At 44.5% G+C, this 22,968-nt stretch overlaps 2 protein-coding genes and 2 pseudogenes across 4 annotated transcripts; 1 reads left to right on the plus strand and 3 right to left on the minus strand.

Annotated features, from left to right (window-relative positions):
• Positions 1 to 3,636: 3,636 nt before the first annotated feature.
• Positions 3,637 to 4,791, minus strand: LOC310778170 (NAD kinase-like; the record flags this gene model as incomplete). Its single annotated transcript, XM_083638526.1, has 1 exon — positions 3,637 to 4,791. The coding sequence occupies exon 1, from the start codon at positions 4,774 to 4,776 to the stop codon at positions 3,637 to 3,639; it is 1,140 nt and encodes a 379-aa protein (XP_083494652.1). The 5' UTR covers positions 4,777 to 4,791.
• Positions 4,792 to 5,851: 1,060 nt separating this feature from the next.
• On the plus strand, positions 5,852 to 7,555 carry LOC310777837 (CTP synthase 1 pseudogene; annotated as a pseudogene). Its single transcript has one exon. The product of its transcript is annotated as a CTP synthase 1 pseudogene (transcript).
• Positions 7,556 to 11,621: 4,066 nt separating this feature from the next.
• LOC310777670 (UPF0728 protein C10orf53 homolog) lies at positions 11,622 to 11,900 on the minus strand (the record flags this gene model as incomplete). Its single annotated transcript, XM_083638050.1, has 1 exon — positions 11,622 to 11,900. One exon carries the CDS (start codon positions 11,898 to 11,900, stop codon positions 11,622 to 11,624), a length of 279 nt encoding a protein of 92 aa, XP_083494176.1.
• Positions 11,901 to 18,414: 6,514 nt separating this feature from the next.
• Positions 18,415 to 19,184, minus strand: LOC310778150 (thioredoxin-like protein 4A pseudogene; annotated as a pseudogene). The gene has a single exon. The product of its transcript is annotated as a thioredoxin-like protein 4A pseudogene (transcript).
• Positions 19,185 to 22,968: the final 3,784 nt, after the last annotated feature.

Consider the following 22,968-nt stretch of genomic DNA (forward strand, 5'->3'; position numbering starts at 1 on the left):
CACACTATTTAGCTAATCAACATAGAGCATCGACCAAGCTCAAACCACAGAGTCCAATAACTGCATATCGTGTCTGATCTTTTTTTTCCCTTTTTTTTTTACAAATGTATTTTACTTTTTTCAACAACATACATTTTCCAACAACATACACTCAGAGATTCCAAAATACAAACACACACACACACACACACACACCACATAATAATGTTAGTCACGGTTGTCTTGTCTTTACATTGTACTTTGGTTTAAATACAAATCTGTTATTGACGAGTACACAGTTTAGCATTTTCATATATGACAGAAATCCCTTATCCCTTAGGATAAGGTGAGAAGCTCAATCATCCGTGAAGGACTCGGAGTAGAGCCACTGCTCCTTCACTTGGCTCATTTCCACCACATATAACAGCACAGTACAGCTCTACTCGACCTGGTCTTACTCGGCTCTACTTGATATAGACTCTGTTTACTCGCCTCCGCCCACCTGGTTGTCATATCGACCGCATATCTGCCCTCCGCCCATAGCCGAAGTAGGCTATAACGTATAACGTTAAAATTAAATCCATACACAGAACTTTTAAACTGTGAAATACTGGTGCCTCTAAATGACCTACAGTGTACATGGGCAAATGTGACAATCAGCCAGGAGAATGGATATCACTTTGTTGTTAGTCAAACTCGCATGCATGTGCTGCACGAGGGACGGGAGTTGGGCTACAGGGAGAAGGGAAGCCTCTACCCCGACGGCAACTCACCAGGCAAGACTGCGGCTTCACTAAACCCCCCGCCTCCGGCCTAGCGGAGCTGATGCTGCACACAACTACAAGGGCTTCCTGAGGAGCAGACTTTTTCTCTCTCAAAACAATCTAAAACCACCGCCATGTTAAAGCTGAGTAAGGAGATCGATTTTATTTCACCAGAGCCGAAGGCAGCAGCACAAAAGACTGATGGAAATAACATAACAGAAGAGAAGGTAAGCCCCACTAAACTGGTATGCAGCATTGACAGTCAGTAGATAGAGTAAACACGATTCTGCCTGACCAATCAGTCCTCTACAGTGTTTTCACGTCCCAGTATGGTTCCGGGTTCACAGCGCTGGAACCTCAACAGAGCAGGGACCAAAACTAGCACGAGTCAACCCCGACTCAACCCGGGCTGTCCACGTTTTTGATCAGGGGAATGAGACAAAAAAGCGAGATGAGCTGGGCGGGGCCGCGCTAATACCAGCGGTGGAAATGGGCCAATAGATAGGAGCCAGTTGAGGTGGTTCGGGCATCTCAGAAACAGAATTATTTTATTTGCCAAGGTATGTTTTCACATACTAGGAAGGTGTGGTTGGTGCTCATCTAACATTGATAAGAACAAATATACAAGACATAAACAAATAAGATATAAAGAATCTAGATTATAAAATATTATGAAAGGATTCAGATATTAACAGATATTTGCTGTTTACAGAAAATGTACAGGGTCAGGGTGCATCAGAGGTAGCAGCAGTAATGAGTTTTGCAGATAAGTGACAGTAATAAAATATGTACAATGCTAAGGTGCATGATAGTATAGCAGCAGTAATGAGATAACAGTAACACAATGTGTACAGTGGAAAGGTGCCTAATAGTAGCAGCAGAGTAATGAGCTTTGGTATTGCACATGTAATTACAGGTATTGATAGTGTTGTGTATTTAGGGGGATTTGGGGGACAGTGGGGTGTCAGACTGTGTGTGTGTGTGTGACACAAAGTCAGTGGGGTGGGGGGGGGGGGGCTTTGTAGGTGGGCTCCCCTGTGGATGTGTGGCAGACACACACAGAGTCAATGGGGGGCAGGAGGCTTGTTGGAGAGCTTCACAGCCATGGGGTAGAAGCTGTTAAGATTGCGTGAGGTTTTGGTCTTGACGGACCGGAACCTCTTCCCGGATGGAAGTCTTTGAAAGAGGTGGTGGCCGGGGTGGGAGGGGTCCTTGATGATCTTTCCAGCTCTCTTCCTGGTTCTGGAGTGGTACAGATCCAGCAGATGGTTTTCTCGGCTGCTCGGATGATCCGCTGCAGTCTGGTTCTGTCCTTGGTGGTGGAGGCGGCGAACCAGACAGTGATGGATGAGGTGAGGATGGACTCCACGATGGCCGTGTAGAACTGGACCAACATTTTCTGTGGCAGTTTGTGTTTCCTCAGCTGCCACAGGAGGAACAGCCTCTGATGGGCCTTCTTTGTGATGGCGTTGATGTTGTCCTCCCACCTGAGGTCCTGGAAGATTATGGTTCCTAGGAACCTGAATGAGTCCTTAGTGTTGACTGGGGAATCACACATGATGAGGGGTGCGGTTGGGGCTGGGCTCCTCCTGAAATCCACAACCATCTCTACAGTTTTTAGAGCATTCAGCTCTAGATGGTTCTGGCTGCACCAGGAGGTCAGGTGGTCCACTTCCTTCCTGTAGGCAGACTCGTCTCCATTGGTGATTAAACCAATGAGGGTTGTGTTGTCCATGTACTTCAGGAGTTTGACCGACGGGTGACTTGAGGTGCAGCTGTTTGTGTAGTAAAGGAAGAGTGGGGGAGAGAGCACGCAGCCTTGTGGAGCTCCAGTGCTGATGGTCCGGAGCTCCGAGACAAGCTTGCCTAGCCGCACATACTGCTTCCTGTCTGTCAGAATGTCAATGTCCACCTGCAGGTGGGCTCGGGCACATTCAGCTGGGACAGATTGTCCCGGAGAAGAGCTGGAGAAATGGTATTGATTGATTGATGACATTTATTGACTCATTTACACAGTACAAGTACAGGTACATTAGTGCAAGATTCAGTAATAGAATCAAAAGGATAAAAACACAAAAAAGCCCGAGGGCTTATTTCCATTGTGGTCCTTGAATGCGTAACTGAAGTCCACAAACAGGATCCTGGCGTAAGTGTCAGGGGTGTCCAGGTGCTGTAAGATGGAATGACATGCCATGTTGACTGCTGGTAAGGATTCCATGCACCTGGGCGCGTCCCTATAGGGAGGTAGGTGTTCCAGGCACGTCCAGCTTTGAGGAGCCCACGGGGCAAACCGACGGCTAGGTCTGGGAACGCCTCGCGATCCCCCAGTCAGAGCTGGCTAACGTGGCGCGGAAAGGAAAGTTTGGGGTTCCCTGGTGGAACTGCTACCTCTGCGAGCCGATCCTGGATAAGTGGTTGCAGATGATGATGGTTGCCATATCCTATAGAATTGACCTGTAGAGCCGCCCAAAGTACACTTTATTTTCTCCATATGTAAAAATCCTTGCTTCCATTTAGTATAAGGCAGCTAGCAATTAAAGAAGCGAAAGCACGGTGTGAACATTGTGCCAAACATTGGGCCGTTTAATGTGCTCTTGTTTCCCAGAAAAGGTGCTAGTCTTCTAGAACATGACTTTTCATCAGGAATTTCATGGATATCGTCTTCTTTCTCTGTACATACAATAAACAAAGCAGAACTTATTTCAATCAAATTCCAACATTTAGAACTGTTTGTTCCGCCAGGTAGGCTATGTACCTTTACCAATCAGCAACTCAACATAAGCCTGATTCTTGAGTGGTTTGGCCATAAAAAGGCAAAAAAGCGGCACAGATGAGGATCAAGCTAACGCTAAAACAGAAGTCTCTCCAGATTTCTGAGAAGAAGTCCTTGGCCTCAAAACTCCTCGTCCTCTGAGCTGAGGTAGTTCTGCCTTTTCCTGACATTCCATTGTAAACACTCGGCCAGGCTCTCAAACCAGTCGTTGACCGGGTCCCGGAAGCAGATGGCGGGAAGGGGGAAGCAGGACGTAGTGATGGTAATACTGTCTCCGTGGCAGATCTCTTGTCTCTTTCTTCCATCACACGAGACCCAGGCTGTGTTCCTGGCCTCACGTGACAGCATGATCTTGAGCTCCACGCCAGCGGGCACCACGATGGGTCTGAAGGAGAGCGAGTGGGGGCAGATGGGTGTGATCATGATGGCCGGGACGTTAGGATGGATCATGGAAGCTCCTGCCGCCACCGCATATGCTGTGCTGCCTGTAGGTGTCGATACTATCACACCGTCTCCCTGCACTGTGGTGATGAGGTGTCCGTCCAAGAAGAGGTCCACATTGGAGAGGTAGGAGGAAGTCCCCCTGTTTATCACCACCTCATTTAGCACCTGGTACTGCATGGTTTGGAAGCTGCCTTCACTGTCACCATTGGTCATGATAATGCCCGTTTTGTCCATCCTGGTCTTCTCCCGGCTCTCCTTCAACACCCGCACTCTCAGGCGACTGCGTAGGATGATGGCAGCATTACCCTCGATGATTTGGGTGACCTGAGACTGGTAGGTGTCAAACTTGAATGGTGTGAGGAAGCCCAGGGAGCCCAGGTGGAAGGCCATAACTGGTGGAACACTCGCCTGGAAGAGTGACGATGCGTACAATAACGTTCCATCCCCGCCGAGACAGATGATAAAGTCAATGTAATTGGAGATGTCATCGAGATCTTCTCTGAAAGTGCAGAATTTCTTAATGGTGGTCCCAAAATTCTCATCACCTGCGATGGCTGGGTCTTCGAGATCTTTCAGTTCCACGTAAATAATCATGTTTTTCACCTCTGTGAGGAATATGCATAGCTCCTTGAAAGGCTGGAGCAGAGTGGCATCTCTTCTCTTCTTGATGACGAGGACACTTTTGGGAGGCTTTTTCCATGTCAGTCTTTGGCTGGCTGGGTCCTGAATGTACATTACTGAATGTCGAGTCTGCAGCATACATGCCTTGGGGCCAAATTTGGTCACAGGGCTTGGTCCGTGAAGTGACTGAGGCATCCTACATTCAGAGCCTGGAGAGCTACCGGCGGATGAGGTGCTCAGGATGCAGGTCTTCCTGGTGCGGAAGCCCAGGCTGCGGCCAGGAGCCTCTCCTCTGTCACTCCTGGTGCAGATTGCCAGGCTGCGCCCAGGAGCCCCCTCTCCGTCACAAGTGGAGTAGTAGTAAGGTACAGGCTCCAGTCCCACGTCCTCTCCACAATCCATCTCACACAGGTGGGATGGGAGGAAACTTTTATCCACGTTACAATGAACAAGAAAAGTCTGGAAAGCAAACTACCATATGATCAGAGCCTCTCCATTAATTCATTTGACAATACGAATAATCACAACTTGGTTAGCTTGCGAGCTTCACAATGTCTATATATGCATAGTGACAATGGACATTGTCATTGTGACATCTGATTTATGACATCACTGATGATGTCACTAGTCATTGCTTGAGTGACATCACTAATGACATCCCAATTGCTTGGTGACATTGTTGATGACATCACTCACTGATGATATCGCATAGGATTGGTGATGTGCAGATCTTGATTTGCCTGAGTTTCACTGGTCCTACGCCTCTGCAGGATTTATGACATCACTGACGATGTCACAATGTCTATGACATCATCGGTGTCTGTCATAACTCACTGATATATAACTCACTGATATCACGTATATTAATTAGTGATGTCACCAGTGATGTCACTCGATGCATCAGAGATGTGACTCGCAATTGTGATGTCATCAGTGATGATGTCACCTGTGATGTCACTCAAACAATTACAATCTTAACTATACTATTATAAGGCAGTGTTCCGCTGATGTCACTCGAGCAATTGTGATGACATCATTCACTGATGATATTTATGCATAGAATTGGTGATATCGAGATCTCGGGTTGGAGCACTAGCAGTCAGCTTGTCCTATACATGCATGCCGTCTGCCACAGCACAACATGGGACTTGTGTTCCCTCGCAGATAGTTAGCAGACAACTCTTATCAGAGATTTATCTTGACTTGAGGTAATGTAAACATCACCTCACCTTCTCCACTTTAAGCATTGGTCTTCCTTCAGAAGGTCACTATGAAATACATCCTGGTCACCGGTGGTGTCATATCTGGCATCGGTAAAGGTATCATCGCCAGCAGTGTGGGAACCATCCTCAAGTCCTGCAGCCTTCATGTCACAGCCATAAAAATCGACCCTTACATCAACATTGACGCTGGCACCTTCTCACCTTACGAGCATGGTGAGGTTTTTGTTCTAGATGATGGAGGAGAGGTGGATCTGGACTTGGGGAACTACGAGCGTTTCTTGGATATTCGTTTAACCAGAGACAGCAACCTGACCACCGGAAAGATCTACCAGTCAGTCATCAACAAGGAGAGGAGGGGAGACTACCTTGGCAAGACTGTACAGGTGGTGCCCCACATCACAGATGCCATCCAGGAGTGGGTGATGAAGCAAGCCAGGGTCTCGGTCGATGACGATGGGGTGGAGCCTCAAGTCTGTGTCATAGAGCTGGGAGGAACAGTGGGTGACATAGAGAGCATGCCCTTCATCGAGGCCTTCAGACAGTTCCAGTTCAAGGTGAAGAGGGAGAACTTCTGTAACATCCATGTCAGCCTCATACCGGAACCTCGCCCCACGGGAGAACAGAAAACTAAACCCACACAGAATAGTGTACGACAGCTCAGAGGACTGGGCTTGTCTCCAGATTTGATTATGTGCCGCTGTTCAACACCCCTCGAAACAGCTGTCAAGGAGAAGATCTCTATGTTCTGTCATGTAGAGCCCACACAGGTGATCTCTGTCGAAGATGTTACATCCGTCTACAGAGTGCCTCTACTGCTGGAGGAACAGGGTGTGGTGGGCTACTTCTGTCAGCGGCTGGACCTGCCCATCGAGATGAGGGAGACGAGGAAGATGCTCACCAAGTGGAAGGAGATGTATGACAGATCTGACCGTCTCCTGGAACAGGTATCCATAGCCCTGGTGGGGAAATACACTAAGTTCTCCGACTCTTACGCCTCCGTTATCAAGGCCCTAGAGCACTCGGCCCTCGCCATTAACCACAAACTAACGATCAAGTACATCGCCTCAGCAGACCTGGAGGCCACTGCTCTACAGGATGAGCCAATCAAATACCACGAGGCCTGGCAGAAACTCTGCAGTGCTGATGGCGTGTTGGTACCAGGAGGTTTTGGTGTGAGAGGGACAGAAGGCAAGATGCAGGCTATCAGCTGGGCAAGGAAACGGAAGAAGCCATTCCTGGGGGTTTGCTTGGGCATGCAGCTGGCAGTTTGTGAGTTTGCTCGCAATGTTCTTGGATGGCAAGATGCCAACTCCACAGAATTTGACCCAGAATCCAAACACCCAGTGGTGATTGACATGCCAGAGCACAACCCAGGGCAGATGGGCGGGACTATGCGGCTGGGGAAGAGGCGGACTATCTTCAAATCCAGTACCAGTATACTGAGGAAACTTTACGGAGATGTGGAATATGTTGATGAGAGGCACAGACATAGATTTGAGGTTAATCCTCTGCTGAAGCACCACTTTGAAGGCAGCGGTCTTCACTTTGTTGGCCAGGATGTGGAAGGAGATAGGATGGAGGTCATTGAGTTGGAGGATCATGGCTACTTTGTGGGGGTGCAGTACCATCCAGAGTTCACTTCCAGGCTCCTCAAACCCTCTCCTCCATACTTTGGTCTCCTGCTGGCCGCTGCAGGGAAGCTCCAAGGCTACCTGCTCAATGGCTGTCGCCTCTTACCACAGAACACTTAGCAGCTCCTCTTCTGACCCTGAGATCTCATAGCTTGTGTCCTAGGCCCATTGTCCTATAGGACTAAAACCAACTATATTTTTGCCTGTGCCTATGTACCTCAATATCTGAGGACTCAATAGTCAATACAGCTGTTACTCATCCAGGTCCTGGCATCTCAGAATTAACTAAGGTTTCTGACACTGCAAAACCAAAGCTGGTTAGACTCTGGTGTTAATACTCATGTCAGTGGTGGGATTCAAGGGGTTCAGGGGGTAATTGGGATCTTGGTAGTCTGGTAGAGGCGGCTTTCGGGCCTTGTTGATGAGGCTGATGGCCTGTTCTTGTGGCGAGAGGTTTTGGTCTTGACAGACCTCAGTCTCTTGCCAAGGGGGAGGATTTCAAAGAGTTTGTGTCCGGGGTGGGAGGGGTCGGACCTGATTTTATGAGCTTCAGCTTCAGCGCCCTGGCAGTGTGCAGGTCCTGAAGGGATGGCAGGTTGCATCTGATCACCTTCTCAGCACAGCGGATGATGCGCTGCAGTCTGTTGATGTCCTTGAGAGTGGCAGCAGCATACCAGGCAGTAGTGATGCGCGGGTCACCCAGAACCCGCCGGGTCCTGCGGGCTGGCCCGCCCCGCAGGCAAATTATGAAAATATCGCAGGTGTGGGCGGGGCAGGCTCAGAACGTGACAAAGCAACATTATAATATAATTTAGTTAGAGCAGTGAAACACGCAGAGTAACTCTTTATTAAGATGTGAACTCTCTCACACGTACACACAATCAGCGAGTCTGAAGCCGTCTGCAGTGCAGCTGCTGCACTAGTAAAGAAACGCTTCAAATGAGGTAGCCTACAGTATGCTCTAAAAACAAACATTTTGGAAGGATTATTCGCTGTAATTATTATTTGAAGTGTCCATAAATCTAATGCCACTGCAGATTTTCTGTGTGGACTCGACTATATATATATATATATATTTTTTTTATCCCATTTTTATCCCCCATTAGTGCTAATTTTAATTTATTTATCCTGGTTGCTGCTCCACCCTCTGCCGATCTGGGGAGAGCCGAAAACTGGCTCCATGCTTCCTCCAAGACATGGGCAGTTAGCCAGCCGCTTCTTTTCACCTGACAGGGGAAGCTTCACCGGTAGGACATAGCACGTGGGAGGATCACGCTATTCCAACAAGTTCCCCTCCGAACAGGCGCCCTTAACGACCAGAGGAGGCACCACATCAGCAACCAGGATATTGCATGTTTTAGTGAAGGGGGTTCCTATATGAAGGAAACCCCCGGGAGGCACGGGGAGAACATGCAAACTCCACACAGAAAGGCCCTTTTGACGACCCCACCCGGGCGGTGGGCACTCGAGGACATGCGGACGGGCACGCATTCCTTCAGCGTTCACAGCGTCCCAGGTGGGAATCGAACCCAGGACCTTCGAGCTGTGAGGCGACAGCGCTTACCACTGCTCTATTTGTCAATTTTACTGCAATGTGAGTAGGCTACATGACCAATTGAGAGCGCACAAGGTAATTAAAAGAAATGGGAAGGAATAAGAACTGTTTCTGTAGCCTACCTCCTCTACCTGTACCTGTTACCTCCATTTTGAGACCTTGGATTAATTGAGGAAAGATCGATAATAGCTGAGTTTGGAGCCGACGAAGCAGAAAGAACTCGATGACATGAAAGCAGGCCATTTGCGGGCTGCTGGGTTGGGTTGAGTTCTGGGTTTTCAGATATTTTAACGGGGCGGTCGGGGCGGACTGGCTCCGATGACGGGTTGGGTTGGTGCGGGCGTTAAAAAACCCTGACCCGCGCATCACTACCAGGCAGTGATTGAGGATGTAATGATGGACTCAACGATGGAGGTGTAGAAGTGCACCATTATTGTCTTGTGAGATGCGGGTTTCCTAGAGCCGCAGCTCTGCCTGCTATTGGTCCGTGATCGGCAAGCTGCACGATCACTGGACAGGCGATCTGTCAATCACCCCCTTTTCTATCATCTATTTTACTCCAAATGGGCGACTTCCCCAGGTGCTGCATGTAATCCATATGACGTTACTCAGGGCCGATTCTAGGGGGGGGCAGGGGTGGGCTATGCCCACCCAAAAATTAATCTTGCCCACCCAAAAAAAAAAAGAAGAAGAAATTGTATCTCCCTTTTTGAATTCCAGCGCGACCCGAAGGTTGGAGACCACTGGGTTAGTTAGTTTAGGGCACCTAACAGTAGTTATAGCTTTAATTTGATTTGAGAAATAAGCTCATCCAATGCAAAGAATATTATGGAGTTGATTATTTTAAACTATGGATGAAGGATTGTTATTTATTTGTTAGGGTAACAAAGTCAATCTGCTTTCAAAGTTTTAATTTCAGTTTGAGTTTGAATAAGACTAAAAGTCTTGTAAATATAGGTTTGAAGGCTAAATGGCAAATAGTTTTTAGCTATGGTTAAGTCTCACTGCACTAGTCTTTAATTTGATTTGAGAAATAAGATCATCCAATGAAAAGAAATGTTATGGAGTTGATTATATTAAACTGGATGAAGTATTTTTATTTATTTTTAGGGTAAGTCAATCTGCTTTCAAAGTAGTTTTCTTTGTCACTTTTCAGTTTGAATTTGAATAAGACTAAACGTCTTGGAAATATAGCAATAGTTTTGTAAATAGTTAGTTTGTACATAGTTTGCTAATAGTTTTGACAATAATAATGTAAACACTGGCCTGTCACCTGAGTGAAAGTTCCTACTTACAGTTTGGTGACCCAAAACAGAATGGTGACTCCTACTGGAACAATTTGGTTCAGTGTTTATGCCTGTGTTGCTGTCTGTTGTAGTGTAAAACGACTAAAGGGAGAGCAGGTGGTTACATGAAAGTGGGTGAGAAAAGGAGAAGATACTGAATAATGACATCACAACAGTATAATCCTAATGTTAATTTAAAATTAAATATTCTTGGATGAAAGTCCAAAAAACGTCAAATTTTCTTCGGCGCTGCCCTTACAGGCAGCACCAAGAGTCCATTCCTACCTAAAAGTACTTCCAGCGCCACTGAATATAATGCAATTTAATCCCCATCCCCGAACCCACAACCTCTGGCAACCTACCGCCAAAGTTGCCCCCTACCAGCCCACCCTAGAGTGACAGGCTAGATACGGGCCTGACGTTACTCCATATGGGCGGCCACAGAATTCAATGAATCATCTATATTCTCTAAAACAGATCAATATCATCAGTGTATATCATGCTAAGCTATATAACAGCTAACTACAATGCAGTGAACTCTGCAGTCACCCGGAATACCTATGTGACTGACAACAAACAGAGCAGGCTGTGCAACACCGGCACCCGGAGGGACATTAAATCTCTCATCTTGTTCTCTCTCTGATATAAAAAGCATTCTGACCTGCTGTGAGTCGGAAATTAAGCTATTTACAAGACATAAATACAGGCATTTCACATGCCCTGTTTTCCTTGTTATATAGGCCTACCTGATATCAAGTCGCAGTTCAAACTGATTATCGTTTCTGCTGCTGCTAATGAAACCGAAGTTGTCAGGGTGACTTAAACATCATAAAGCTGGAAATAAGGTCCGGGATGTAAAAAAATAACGGAATTCTCCTTTAACTTGTGGGAAAGAATGCCGTTTCCACTCTCGTTCTCGCCGTTCCCTCTCAACGTTTACTCTGGGAACTCCCAAACGTTCCCCCCATTTCCACCACTGTTGTATACAGTATGTCATGAAGATCAGACATGATTTTACTGACACTGTCACATTTACTCATTTGAGAAGCGTATTGTCTTTACAATGTTTTATCATGCTTTGTCTGTGTGCATAAATGTCAACTGCTGTTGACTTTGAATTCACTGAGGCAATATACATTTCAATATGTATCATACTTTCGACCTCTGTGGTTTCAAGTGACATACAGGGTGTGTATGCAAAGCTTTGTCTTTATCAGAATGAATTGTTGAACAAAACAAGAGATCTTGAGCTGCCAGAGTCCTACTCTGTGTGTGTGTGTGTGTGTGTGTGTGTGTGTGAGATGCATTTTTTATTTAATGCCCAAGTTGTAGGCCTCTATTATCCTCAGTAAGCATTGTCCACGGCAATAACGGCTTCTTTGCAATGAGGGTCCAGTTTACCATCTCCGCCAAACTCCAGGTGCTTTATGGAACAGGTGTAGACTCTCTCCCCCTTGACCATGAGCTCCACAATGTTCCAGTCACTGCTTTCTTCTAAGACACACTGATGCCCATTCTCTATTAATGCAGCCTGTAGACCCTGCAGACGTAAGGTCCTGTGCTCTACCACCCCGCTGCATTCATATGGTCCATAACGCAGAGTCACCTGTGCGTTTTTAGGCATTGTTGTGAACACTAACCTATCACCGGTCCTACTTATAGCCTCTCCAGGGATTTATGACATCACTGATGATGTCACAATCTCTATGATATCATCAGTGTCTGCCATAAATCACTGATGACATCACTTAGTCACCAGTGGTGTCACTTGAGCACTCGATGATGATCTTCTTCTTCTGTGGTGTTTTATGGCAGTTGGCATCCTTTATGTTGCATTACCGCCGCCTCCTGGATTTATCCATCCACTGTTTCCCTACATTCTGTCTCCCAATTGTGATGTCTTCTTGGTTCTGTGGCGTTTTATGGCAGTTGGCATCCTTCATGTTGCATTGCTGCCTCTCATACCCCACTGGCTTCCCACCCGCAGACTCGGCCAAGTGTGTCTGTAGGAATGTCTTGACTATAGCCTCCCTGTCACCACTCAACAGTGAGGTCACTCGAGCACTCGATGATGTCATCAGTGATGTCACTCGTACAATTGTGATGTCATCAGTGACAATAGGGTGGTGTTCTGAGCATACTCACTTCAGCAATTGTGGGTCACCGGCGTTCCGCGGCTACAATACTGTGGGGTCGTGAGCATGCTTAGTTGACCAATTGTGGCATCATAAGTTATCAGAGGTGTCCAAATTCGTTCCTATGAAGGGCCAAAATTTATCTGGATGGATGGCTGTGGGCGAAAACTAAATGATGTTATGTGAAATTACATTAAATTATATTATTTTATAGACGATATACATTCTAAATCTAAAATAGCAACTGACAGTTTAGGAGAGGAAATGGAAAGGTTCTCATGATAGCTATAAAGCTCAACAGTCACTTGACGTTCCAGCCCCGGAAGTGAGTTTTCTTCATAGACATTTTGAAAAATCCCCCCGTTTTTTGTGAAACGTCACATGACTGTTCAGCTCTATTACACATTAAGCCACTCTCCCTCCTGGTCTCTCTCTAACTCTCCTCTTATGCCTGCAATGCTGCTGTCTCATCTGTGTCTCATCTGATGCTGCTGTCTCATCTGCTGTCTCATCTGATGCTCTCTGTCTCATCTGATGCTCTCTGTCTCATCTGATGCTGCTGTCTCATCTGATGCTGCTGTCTCATCTGATGCTCTCTGTCTCATCTGATGCTCTCTGCCATCCTAAACTGCTCTCTGCCAGTGGCATTCTAAACTGTGATTGCCTCCATGAGGATGAATAAAGTCGAACAGGGTGTTCGAGCAGAGTTTGGATGGTGGCTGGGGGGTGAATTTGTTATCGTAGAACTGATGAATGGGCCAGGATGTTGTGATGGTTGAGAAAACCGCATCTTGGTGAAAACCCAAACGCCCCATGGAACATCCAGGGCCTGGGAACCGCTGGACTTTGCTTGTGGAAGCAGAAGGGATCAGAACAGCAGAGAGAGGGACAGAGAGAGAGAGGGACAATGGGTTCTGGGTCCAAAACATCCTGGCAGAGACAGAAGACAGACTAGGGTGCTTTCTGCACATGTTGTGGGCCCAATATTCAATGTAATCAAATTTGTTCAGTGTTTCCCTTAGAATTTGATTCTTGGCAGAGTGAAAAACCCTTTGAAAACAAATCATATTGAAACGAATGACAACTCTAACGAAATTAGAGTGAGCACTTAAGGGTCAACCAACCCATTCAATATAGTAGGGAAATCCCTGGTATAACTAACTTCAAATGAAGAAAATCATAAAAAACATTATTGAATAGTTAAATAACCAAATGCAATGTGCAAAGAAAATAACATTTGATTGTGGTGTTTATAGACTGTTTTTAGATAGCTGTGATTTTATGTAGGGTGGAACGAGCAACGTCCATCATATCAGTAGTGTAGGCCTACTATAGTGCATGTGGGTGGAAGGGACAAGCCTGTGTGCCTGGTTGTGCACAGAAATGCTGCTACCAGGAGGTCCCTAGATGGCACTGTCTTCCTTTCAAGCATGGCGGTTGCCTTATCGCTCTGTCTCTGACACACATAGACTCTCGCGTCTCTCTCATGCTGTCTCTCTCCTCTCTCTCTTGCTTGGTGTCTCTTTTCCTGTCTCTCGGACCTTCTTACTTTCTTTCACCCCCCCCTCCTCTCTCCATCTATATGCCCCCCCCCCCCCCCCCCCCCCCCAGGCTGGTATGTAGAATTCAGCTATAGACCTCAACATCTGTCTCATCCCTTCAAAACTCATTAAAGTGAGTCTTTCATTAGCAGAACACACACACACACACACACAGACACAGAGAATGAGACCCTTTGCACCAGTGCAGAATCAAGCAGAGATTGGACAGTTGGTAAACCGCTGTCTTCCTGTGGTTCCTCTTTCAAGTCGATCTTGAGCTCCCCCCATCACACGTGCATGCACGCACGCAATTTAGGAATGTACCATGCTTCTAATTGTATGCACTGGAAGTAAATTATATAGCTTGTTTTGCTCTAATATGATCAATATAGGCATAGCAAAAAGAAGTTTATACAAGTGTACAATTAGTATACTTTAGTATACTTCTTTTAAACTTAAAATGAGAGAGTATACTTTCAGTTTACTTTTTATATACTTATCAAATATATACTTATAAAAATGTTACTTAAGTATACTTACACTTGAGTATACTTATACTTAAGTGTACTTACACATTATCAAGTATACTTACATTTAAGTATACTTATACTTAAGTATACTTACACAGTACACAGTATACTTACACCCAAGTATACTTACACCCAAGTATACTTACACCCAAGTATACTTATACTTAAGTATACTTACATTTAAGTATACTTATACTTAAGTATACTTACACAGTACACAGTATACTTACACCCAAGTATACTTACACCCAAGTATACTTACACCCAAGTATACTTATACTTAAGTATACTTACACCTAAGTATACTTATACTTAAGTGCACTTACACAGCACACAGTATACTTACACTTAAGTATACTTATACTTAAGTGTACTTACACAGTATACAGAAAAGTCTAAGTATACTTGGCTTGTACTTGTACTTAAACTTGTGATTGAGATACACACAAGAAAAGTATAAATAAGTATTCTTGCCTTATACAGAAAGTATAAGTAAGTAAGTAAGTAAGTAAGTAAGTAAATAATTTATTTCGGTCAATTTTTCACTTTCACATGAATGCATTACAGTAATAATGTGCGTTTATATATAGGAGACCGAAAAGGTGTAGGCTGAAGCCGTAGCTTATAAATGCCTACCCTTTTTTACATTTTATTACATCAAAATTCAAAAACAAAAAATAAGATAGTTGCAAGAATCAGTTGACAGCGAGAAGGAAAGTTTTCAATAGATCTTGGAAATAATAATAATAATAATGATAGCTTTTAAGTACATGATTGTACTAGGGTTTTGTATTTGTTAAGTACTCTTAGTTTAAACATTTTTTTGAGTATACTTGGCTTGTAGTTGATTTGTTTTATTTGAAGTAGGCTACAGCAGTTCTGCATATAAAATGGAAAAATCAGGATATCACAATAAATCCCAGAGGCTTATTTCCATGTGGTCCCTTATAGTCGATAGATTATAGCCGATTAAATACTTTTTCAGACATATCGGTTTCTTTGAGGTAGTATACACCATACACATTTGGCTGATTTTATTGACAATTCTCCCATATATGAGAGTAGCAGACTTGATGTATACTGGCTGCTAAGGCTACCAGAATATATGGAGTGCTTGAGTGATGTCACTCAGCACACAATTGCTCAACATCACATCACTAATGACATCACTCACTGATGACCACCACTGATGATGTCATAGATGTGATGATGCCATAGAGATTGTGACATCATCAGTGATGATGTCATAGACATTAATTCATGAATGAAATCATCAGAGGGACAATTGAAACAGAGAAACAAACAGACAAACATAGCCCATGCTCCCTTTTATAGGCACAATTAAAGCAATACAACTGTGACTTTTGCTTCGCTGGAAATTATGGTGGTGTCCAGACATGGTTTCCAGAAGTACACAACCTGCCTATGACCATCCCCTGATCACAACCCACCGCCATGCAAATATTCAGTACAATGCCACCTGGGATGTGGGTGTCAGGTGTTTTCCAGGACTTTCCAAGTGGTTCCAGGACTTGATGAAGTGCCCATGACCTTCTCCGGATCATAACCCCCTGCCATGCAAGATTTCAGCCCAATCTGACCTGGGGTGTGGATGTGAAGTATTTTCCAGGTGGTTTCCAGGATTTTCCAGGACTTTCCAGGTGGTTCAAGGACTTGGTGATGGACCCATGACCTTCCCCAGATCCTAACACCCCGCCATGCAAAATTTCAGCCCAATCCGTCCTGGGGTGTGGGCGTAAGGTGTTTTCCAGGTGTTTTCCAGGATTTTCCAGGTCTTTCCAGGTGGTCCCAGGACTTGATGACATGCCCATGACCTTCCCCAGATCACTACCCCCCTCCATGCAAAATTTCAGCCCAATCCGAACTGGGCTGTGGGCATGAGGTGTTTTCCAGGTCGTTTCCAGGATTTCCCAGGACTTTCCAGGTGATTCCAGGACTTTCCAATCTGCTCATGACCTTCCCCAGATCATAACCCACCTCCATGCAAATTTTCAGCCCAATCCGACCTATAGTGTTAGAATAGAGACAGATACACATATAGTGGTATGGTCAACATTCACTACTTTACTCAGCTGAACGGATAGCCGAGTGGATAAGACACAGGACAATGTGATGAAAGGAAGGGGCCCTGAGTTCGAATCTCACACGGTCATACTTTTTCCTTAAACTTAAAGTATACTAGTAGTATACTTACTTAGTATACTACTAGTATACTGAATTAGGCCGATTTAGTGCCGATTTAGTGTCAAGAAGTATTAGGCAAGTACACTTGGAGTATACTACTAGTATATTGATATTAGTATACTTGGTGCATAAAGTATACTTGGGTATATAAGTATACTTGCATAAAAGTACACTTGGTCTTTACTTAAGTTTACTTAATAAAATAAACTTGAAGTATACTTCTTTTTGCTAAGGGGGATCTAGACTATTCACGTGAAAAGGTTTGATCCAACATGAAAAAGGGACATGTACTCTTGCAAAATGAGCACATAAAAAAACAAGGCTAGCTCGGAACCTAGCATATGGCCAGCGCGATAAAGCGTTCACAAACATCGGCATGCAAATTGGACTGGACAAAGCCATATATAGGGCCCGCTTGCGCTGGCCAAAAACATTTAAAGCACAACGCTTTAGTTGACTAAATTCTAAAACTTTTACAGACTGGATCCTATCAAGAGTGCTGGATGCTCAACCTCAGGAAATTCGGTCTTATCAATATACAGTAGACTGCTGGTTTGGAAATGAACACAAATCTATCATTAACATTAAATTAATTTAAATGCTCAAAACTGCTTGTCTTTGGTCTGTCTTTGGTCAAAGATTTAATTTAATTTTAATCTTGTTTTGTTTTTCTTTGTAGCTGGCCTACATGATTATTGAATTTAATTTATTATTATGAATGACTGGTCAGGTGTAGCGTTGTTTTTAATTTCAGGCAGCTTTAGAAATGTTATGTAGGCTCTTGTCTTATGATTTCCTCCTGATAAGTAGTATTGAAAGGAAGCACAACAAATTGGTTTGGGAAGAGGACAGTGTTGCATGGTAAAAAAAAAGGCATTGTCATATCATTTATCTTTTTTTCCCATCCATGTACCATTCATCAATTAGATCCTCATGTACAATTATAGGGCAATCGGTAGAGTGCATAGGCCTACCTCTGCCACGGTGTGGTGGTGTTCCGTGAATCTGTTTGGAAGTTAAGGGCCTTTCTGTGATTAGACACACACCTATTGCCACACACCTGTTTGGCCAGTGGGCATGGAAAGTTAATCACTTTTAAGTTGGCCGATAACCTGCTTTTCTGCCAAGGTTCGTGCAAATCCGTTCATCACTTTTTATGATATTCTGCTGACAAACGGGTGAAAAACATAACCTTTGGCCCTGCTAACTCCGTGGCGGAGGTAAATTCTCAATTCATGTCACAGACATAGACTATGGATTTAGCTTTACATCAATAACCGGTCCGTCAAAGGACCGTCACAACAGGGTAAATTAAACTTGATGTCTGGGGACGTGATGCAGGTTTTAGATCAACGATCTCTCCCTCTCCTCTAATCAAAATGCTAGTTACTTACACCTGAGTCTCTGTGAAAGTGTCTCTAACTCTGGACATCGTGTTGCCTCATTCCATGTATCAAACATCTCTTTCTTTGGTTTCCAATTCCATCTCCTGTTGAATGGCATTATGATCAACCAATCCTGTCAAGTTCCTGTATTACTCAGTGTACAGTGCAATGGGTGTCCAGGAGAATAAAATCTGAGCAAACTGCATGGAATAAATGCTGATGTACTGTACCCAACACCTTGCAGTCTGTGTCTCTTCTCTGCTCATATACATTACCACTGATTTTCAACTTTACAATTTGCCCATAATGTAAAAGTGATCAGATGGAAAATAACATACTATCTCAGACTGCAAAAATATATATTTATTTGAAGATGGGGTCCCCTCATCTTTAATGCAGTGAAATGCCCTAAATCCTTCTACACTTGGCCTATCTTTGCCTGCCGGAACACCGGGCGTTTGTTTTTTTGTTTTTTTTATATATATATATCACAGTAATAACGTTTATTGACAAAATAAGAAAATTGTCCTGTTTCACCGGGGATGAGGAAAACGTGAGTGAAAAAAAAGTTGGTTTTCCTTGACTTCTGCCACATATAATCTATTTGCCATCACATGTCACAACATAAGAGGAAAACAACTGGACTCCCCAAAAAATGGAAGAAAAAAAATCAAATAAAAAAATCAATATCTGTATTTTGTAGAATAATCCTTAGGCGATACCACCAGACCTCTTCCTTTCCTTGCCCCTCGGTAAACTGTTTCAACAATGTCTATCATCTCCTGCTTGTCCTCCATGGTCCAGTTGATTTTGTTGTTGTTGCCAGTGCCCAAATCAATCATGATGTGTTTGTTCCTGAAGAAGAACATGAGGGTGCAGGGGTCGTACAGCTCGTACATCTTGTTGAAGTCAGGCACCTCTGTGATGTCCACCAGGTAAATGACTGCAAAGTTCTTCACCTTTTCAGCTATGCTGTAGAGTACTTCGTCCATCTTCATACATGTCGGGTCCCAGTCGTGGCCGAAGCGGATGACCAAAACTCTGTCCTCCTCGGACAGAATGGCCTGGTCAACCTGCCAGCCATTGTGGAGATGTGGGAGCATGTACGACATCTTGATCCAGCACTGTTCTTTCCTCACTGTGGAAAAACAACACTTGTTATAGTGCGTGATGATACGGTGATTCACGTCGGGGAAGCGAAAGTTAAATGCAGATTTATCTTATATTATAACGTTAGTGATCTGATGGTGACCAAGTTAGCCAGCTAACGTTATCGGACAGCCGTGAGCTAAAGCTAGGATAACGTTAGCTGGGCATTCAGAAAGAGCAACGGATGACAATTTTAAATTAGGAAACTAGTATATTATTGAGATACGGCACCTACCGTAAAGAAACAGCTAACGCTATACAGGCTGATAAACAGTGATTTGTCTGGGAGGAAAAAATATATAGTATAAGATACACTATAAGGCACAACAAGCTGTTAGCGCTAGTGTTGCGGGCTGGAATTGATATGCACATTGTATAAAGTAGAACATCGATAAGAAAGAAATAACAGACAAGAGTAAAAGTAATTGGTTTATTTCATTGTTTATTTCACTAGGATACACTATTTGGTTGTTTTGTTAAATTCATAGTGACCTGAGGAAAACGTACTGTCACTTTAAAAACCAAGCAATGTGATCATTATGTTATCGCGAGACTGAGAACGTGTGTTGTGTTGAAAATACTTGCCTTGCTGTGAATCTCCATGTCCGGTGGCTTCAGAAAAGAAAGTCAAAAAATAATACAGCGCCGGGGAGAATAAAGTTGCCAGAACAGAAAACGAATTCTGTCCAAGTCTGTTTCAAGGTTGCAACATAAATTTGGTGTTTCCGCCCGGTCTGATCTTTCGCTACTGGACTGAAGCAACTGCTGGACGGACGGAGAAAAGCCTGAACCACGAGCTCAACATGGAGTCTGTAAGTAGCGTGGATGCTACTATTGTTAGCGTAGCATGCTAATGCTGATCCAGATGATTCAAACAGACGAAGTTAACAGTAATATTCTGCTATGGCTGGCCCAGAGAGGATGTCACCCGAGTGGGAGAAGACATTTGGGGATATAGAAGAAAAACTGCCGTTGCTGTCGTTGTTGGATCTAAATAAGGTGTGCGCAGCACTTGGAATAACAGTGGATGCTACTGATAGAAGCACAGCTCGCAAACTGAGGAGATGTATTTTGCAGTACTTAGAAGGAGAAGATATTATTTCAACGGAAGATGAAGGACTGTCAGTATTGCTACATGCAAATGAGCTCATTGAGTCACTGACAACAAATGAAGATGACGAACGTCAGTCAATTCAGGGGGAGGATGCGGGTACTGCACCCGACATCTTGAATGAAGAGACAGCCTCCATTATTGATCAGAATGCTGCAAAGCCAGTGAATGTCCCAATACACCCACTGTACAAAAGAGACTTAAAAATTATAGGACGAATAGGAGAACCGAATCAGAAAGATAAACTGAGCTACGCCAGCCTAGAGAGACAAATCCAAAAGGCTCTGAAAAAAGGATATGATGAAAGTGAAGTCGTGGAAGCAGTTATCCAGGCCATCGCCCCAGGAATAAAACTGAGAAGTTACCTGGAAAGCAGAATTGATCTCAAATTATCAGCTTTGAGACAGATATTGAGAACTCATTATATTGAGAAAGATGCTACAGAGCTGTACCACTCACTGACACGCGCTGCTCAGGAACCAAAAGAAACGCCCATTCAATTTCTAGTGCGAGCGATGGACCTGAGACAACAAGTTCTTTTCGCCTCAGAAAGGGCAAAGACAGGACTGAAATACAGCCCGGAGCTAATTCAAAATCAGTTCCTCCAGACAGTGATGACTGGTCTCCAGGACGACACTATCCGCGCAGACCTAAAACAATACTTACAAGATCCACTGATCGAGGATGAGGTTCTGTTGGAGAAAATGAATGCTGTCTACAGCCTGGAAATGGAAAGACGAAATAAATTGTCAACCACAAGATCCAGGATGGTAAAGGTAGCAGCAGTAAATGACGAACAACATGGGGAAGTAGAGCAAAACGGCTCCGCCCATACAAGACACAGTGGAACAAAGCGGAAACAACAAAACGTGACACACTGATGGAAAAGATGGAAAGGATGGATAAGGACAATAAAGTGCTTTGCGAGGCAATCCAGGGCCTTACCACCCAAATAGCAAGCCTAACTCAAACCTCAACACCACCAGCACCATCACCAATGAGAGTGCCCCAGCAGTCTAACGGAAAATACCAGCCAAGGCCTGGTGCAATCATCAGACGATGTCAGCAATGTGAGTTGTCAAATCCCGAAGGGAGGTGTAACCATTGTTATAAGTGTGGCAGCAGTGAACACTGGGCGGCAGGCTGTCGTAAAAGAATGACCACAGCCAGCACAAATAAAATTGAAATTCGCTCCCCTGCCAAAGAACAAACAGGCTCAATGGATCTGCTCCACATTAGACCACCTCTCTCTGGTAAGCAGCAACAAACAGCTCGACTCGTGGGAAGGAGATGTCTAGTTCGAGGCACCATGGGTGGCGTGAATACAACAGTACTGTGGGACACAGGCTCACAAGTGTCGATTGTGAGCGCTAGCTGGAAAAGACAATATCTACGTGATGTGGAGGTGAGGCCAGTGGAAGAATTGCTTGAGGAGGGAGGACTTGATCTTTCAGCAGCCAATGGAACTGAGATTCCTTACGAAGGATGGATTGGAGTTGAATTCAGCTTGTCAAAAAATGCACTGGCTGGAATGAGTGAAAAACCACTCCTGGTACCGATCCTGGTAGCTAGCAGTGAACTCGAACGCCCAATTATTGGCTTTAATGTGATCGAAGAACTGGCACAAAGAGAAGCATCTGATGAAAAAGCTCCTTCAGGCTACTTAGTACAAAGACTGTGCTCAGCGCTGGAGGTGGGACGTAAAAAAGCGAGAGCAGTGTTATCTGTCCTAAAAAAAGAAATGCCTGACAATGATTCCCACATAGCCAGACTCCGCAGACAACCTGTTGTCATTCCTAAACACAAAGAAATAAATGTAGAGTGTGGACGACTGAATAAGAGAGTACTGAGTGGATCACATGTAGTGTTCGAACCAAACCAAGATGCACCATGGCCCACAGGACTAACGGTAAGAGAACAACTCATTCAGCTCCCAGAAGAAGACAATCAGAAAGTAACAGTGACTGTAGAAAATATGACAGACAATGATATCACACTCTGGGGTCGTACTGTGCTAGGATGGTTATATAGTGTTGATGCAATCTATCCATTAAAAATGAAAGAATTGCAGGAAGAGGAGCCTCAACCAGCAGACTGCAGTGTTGACGTCCAAGCAGAACAGCCCAGCCAAGCAACAGGAGAGGAGCCATGGGACCCTCCAGTGGACCTGAGTCATCTGTCAGAGGACCAACAACAGCAGGTACAACAGATGCTTAGAAAGGAGTGTGACGTGTTTGCTAAGAATGATTGGGACACAGGATGTATACCTGACCTACAAATGGACATTAATTTAAAAGATAACATCCCTGTTCAGAAAACATACAATGCCATTCCTCGACACCTCTACCAAGAAGTAAAAAATCACATAAATGACCTCCTAAGCCAAGGCTTGATCCAGGAATCAAAATCACCATACTCTTCACCAGTAGTGTGTGTCAGAAAAAAAGATGGAAGTTTGCGCTTGTGTATAGACTACAGAAAACTGAACGAGAAGACAATACCTGATCGACATCCAATCCCGAGAATACAGGAGATGCTCGACAACTTGGGGGGCAACTCCTGGTTTACAGTCCTTGACCAGGGCAAGGCTTATCATCAGGGCTTTGTGAGCGAGAGAAGCAGAGCATGTACAGCAT

The sequence above is a fragment of the Poromitra crassiceps genome (assembly GCF_964638095.1).
Source record: "Poromitra crassiceps genome assembly, chromosome: 6".
Lineage (NCBI taxonomy): Eukaryota > Metazoa > Chordata > Actinopteri > Beryciformes > Melamphaidae > Poromitra > Poromitra crassiceps.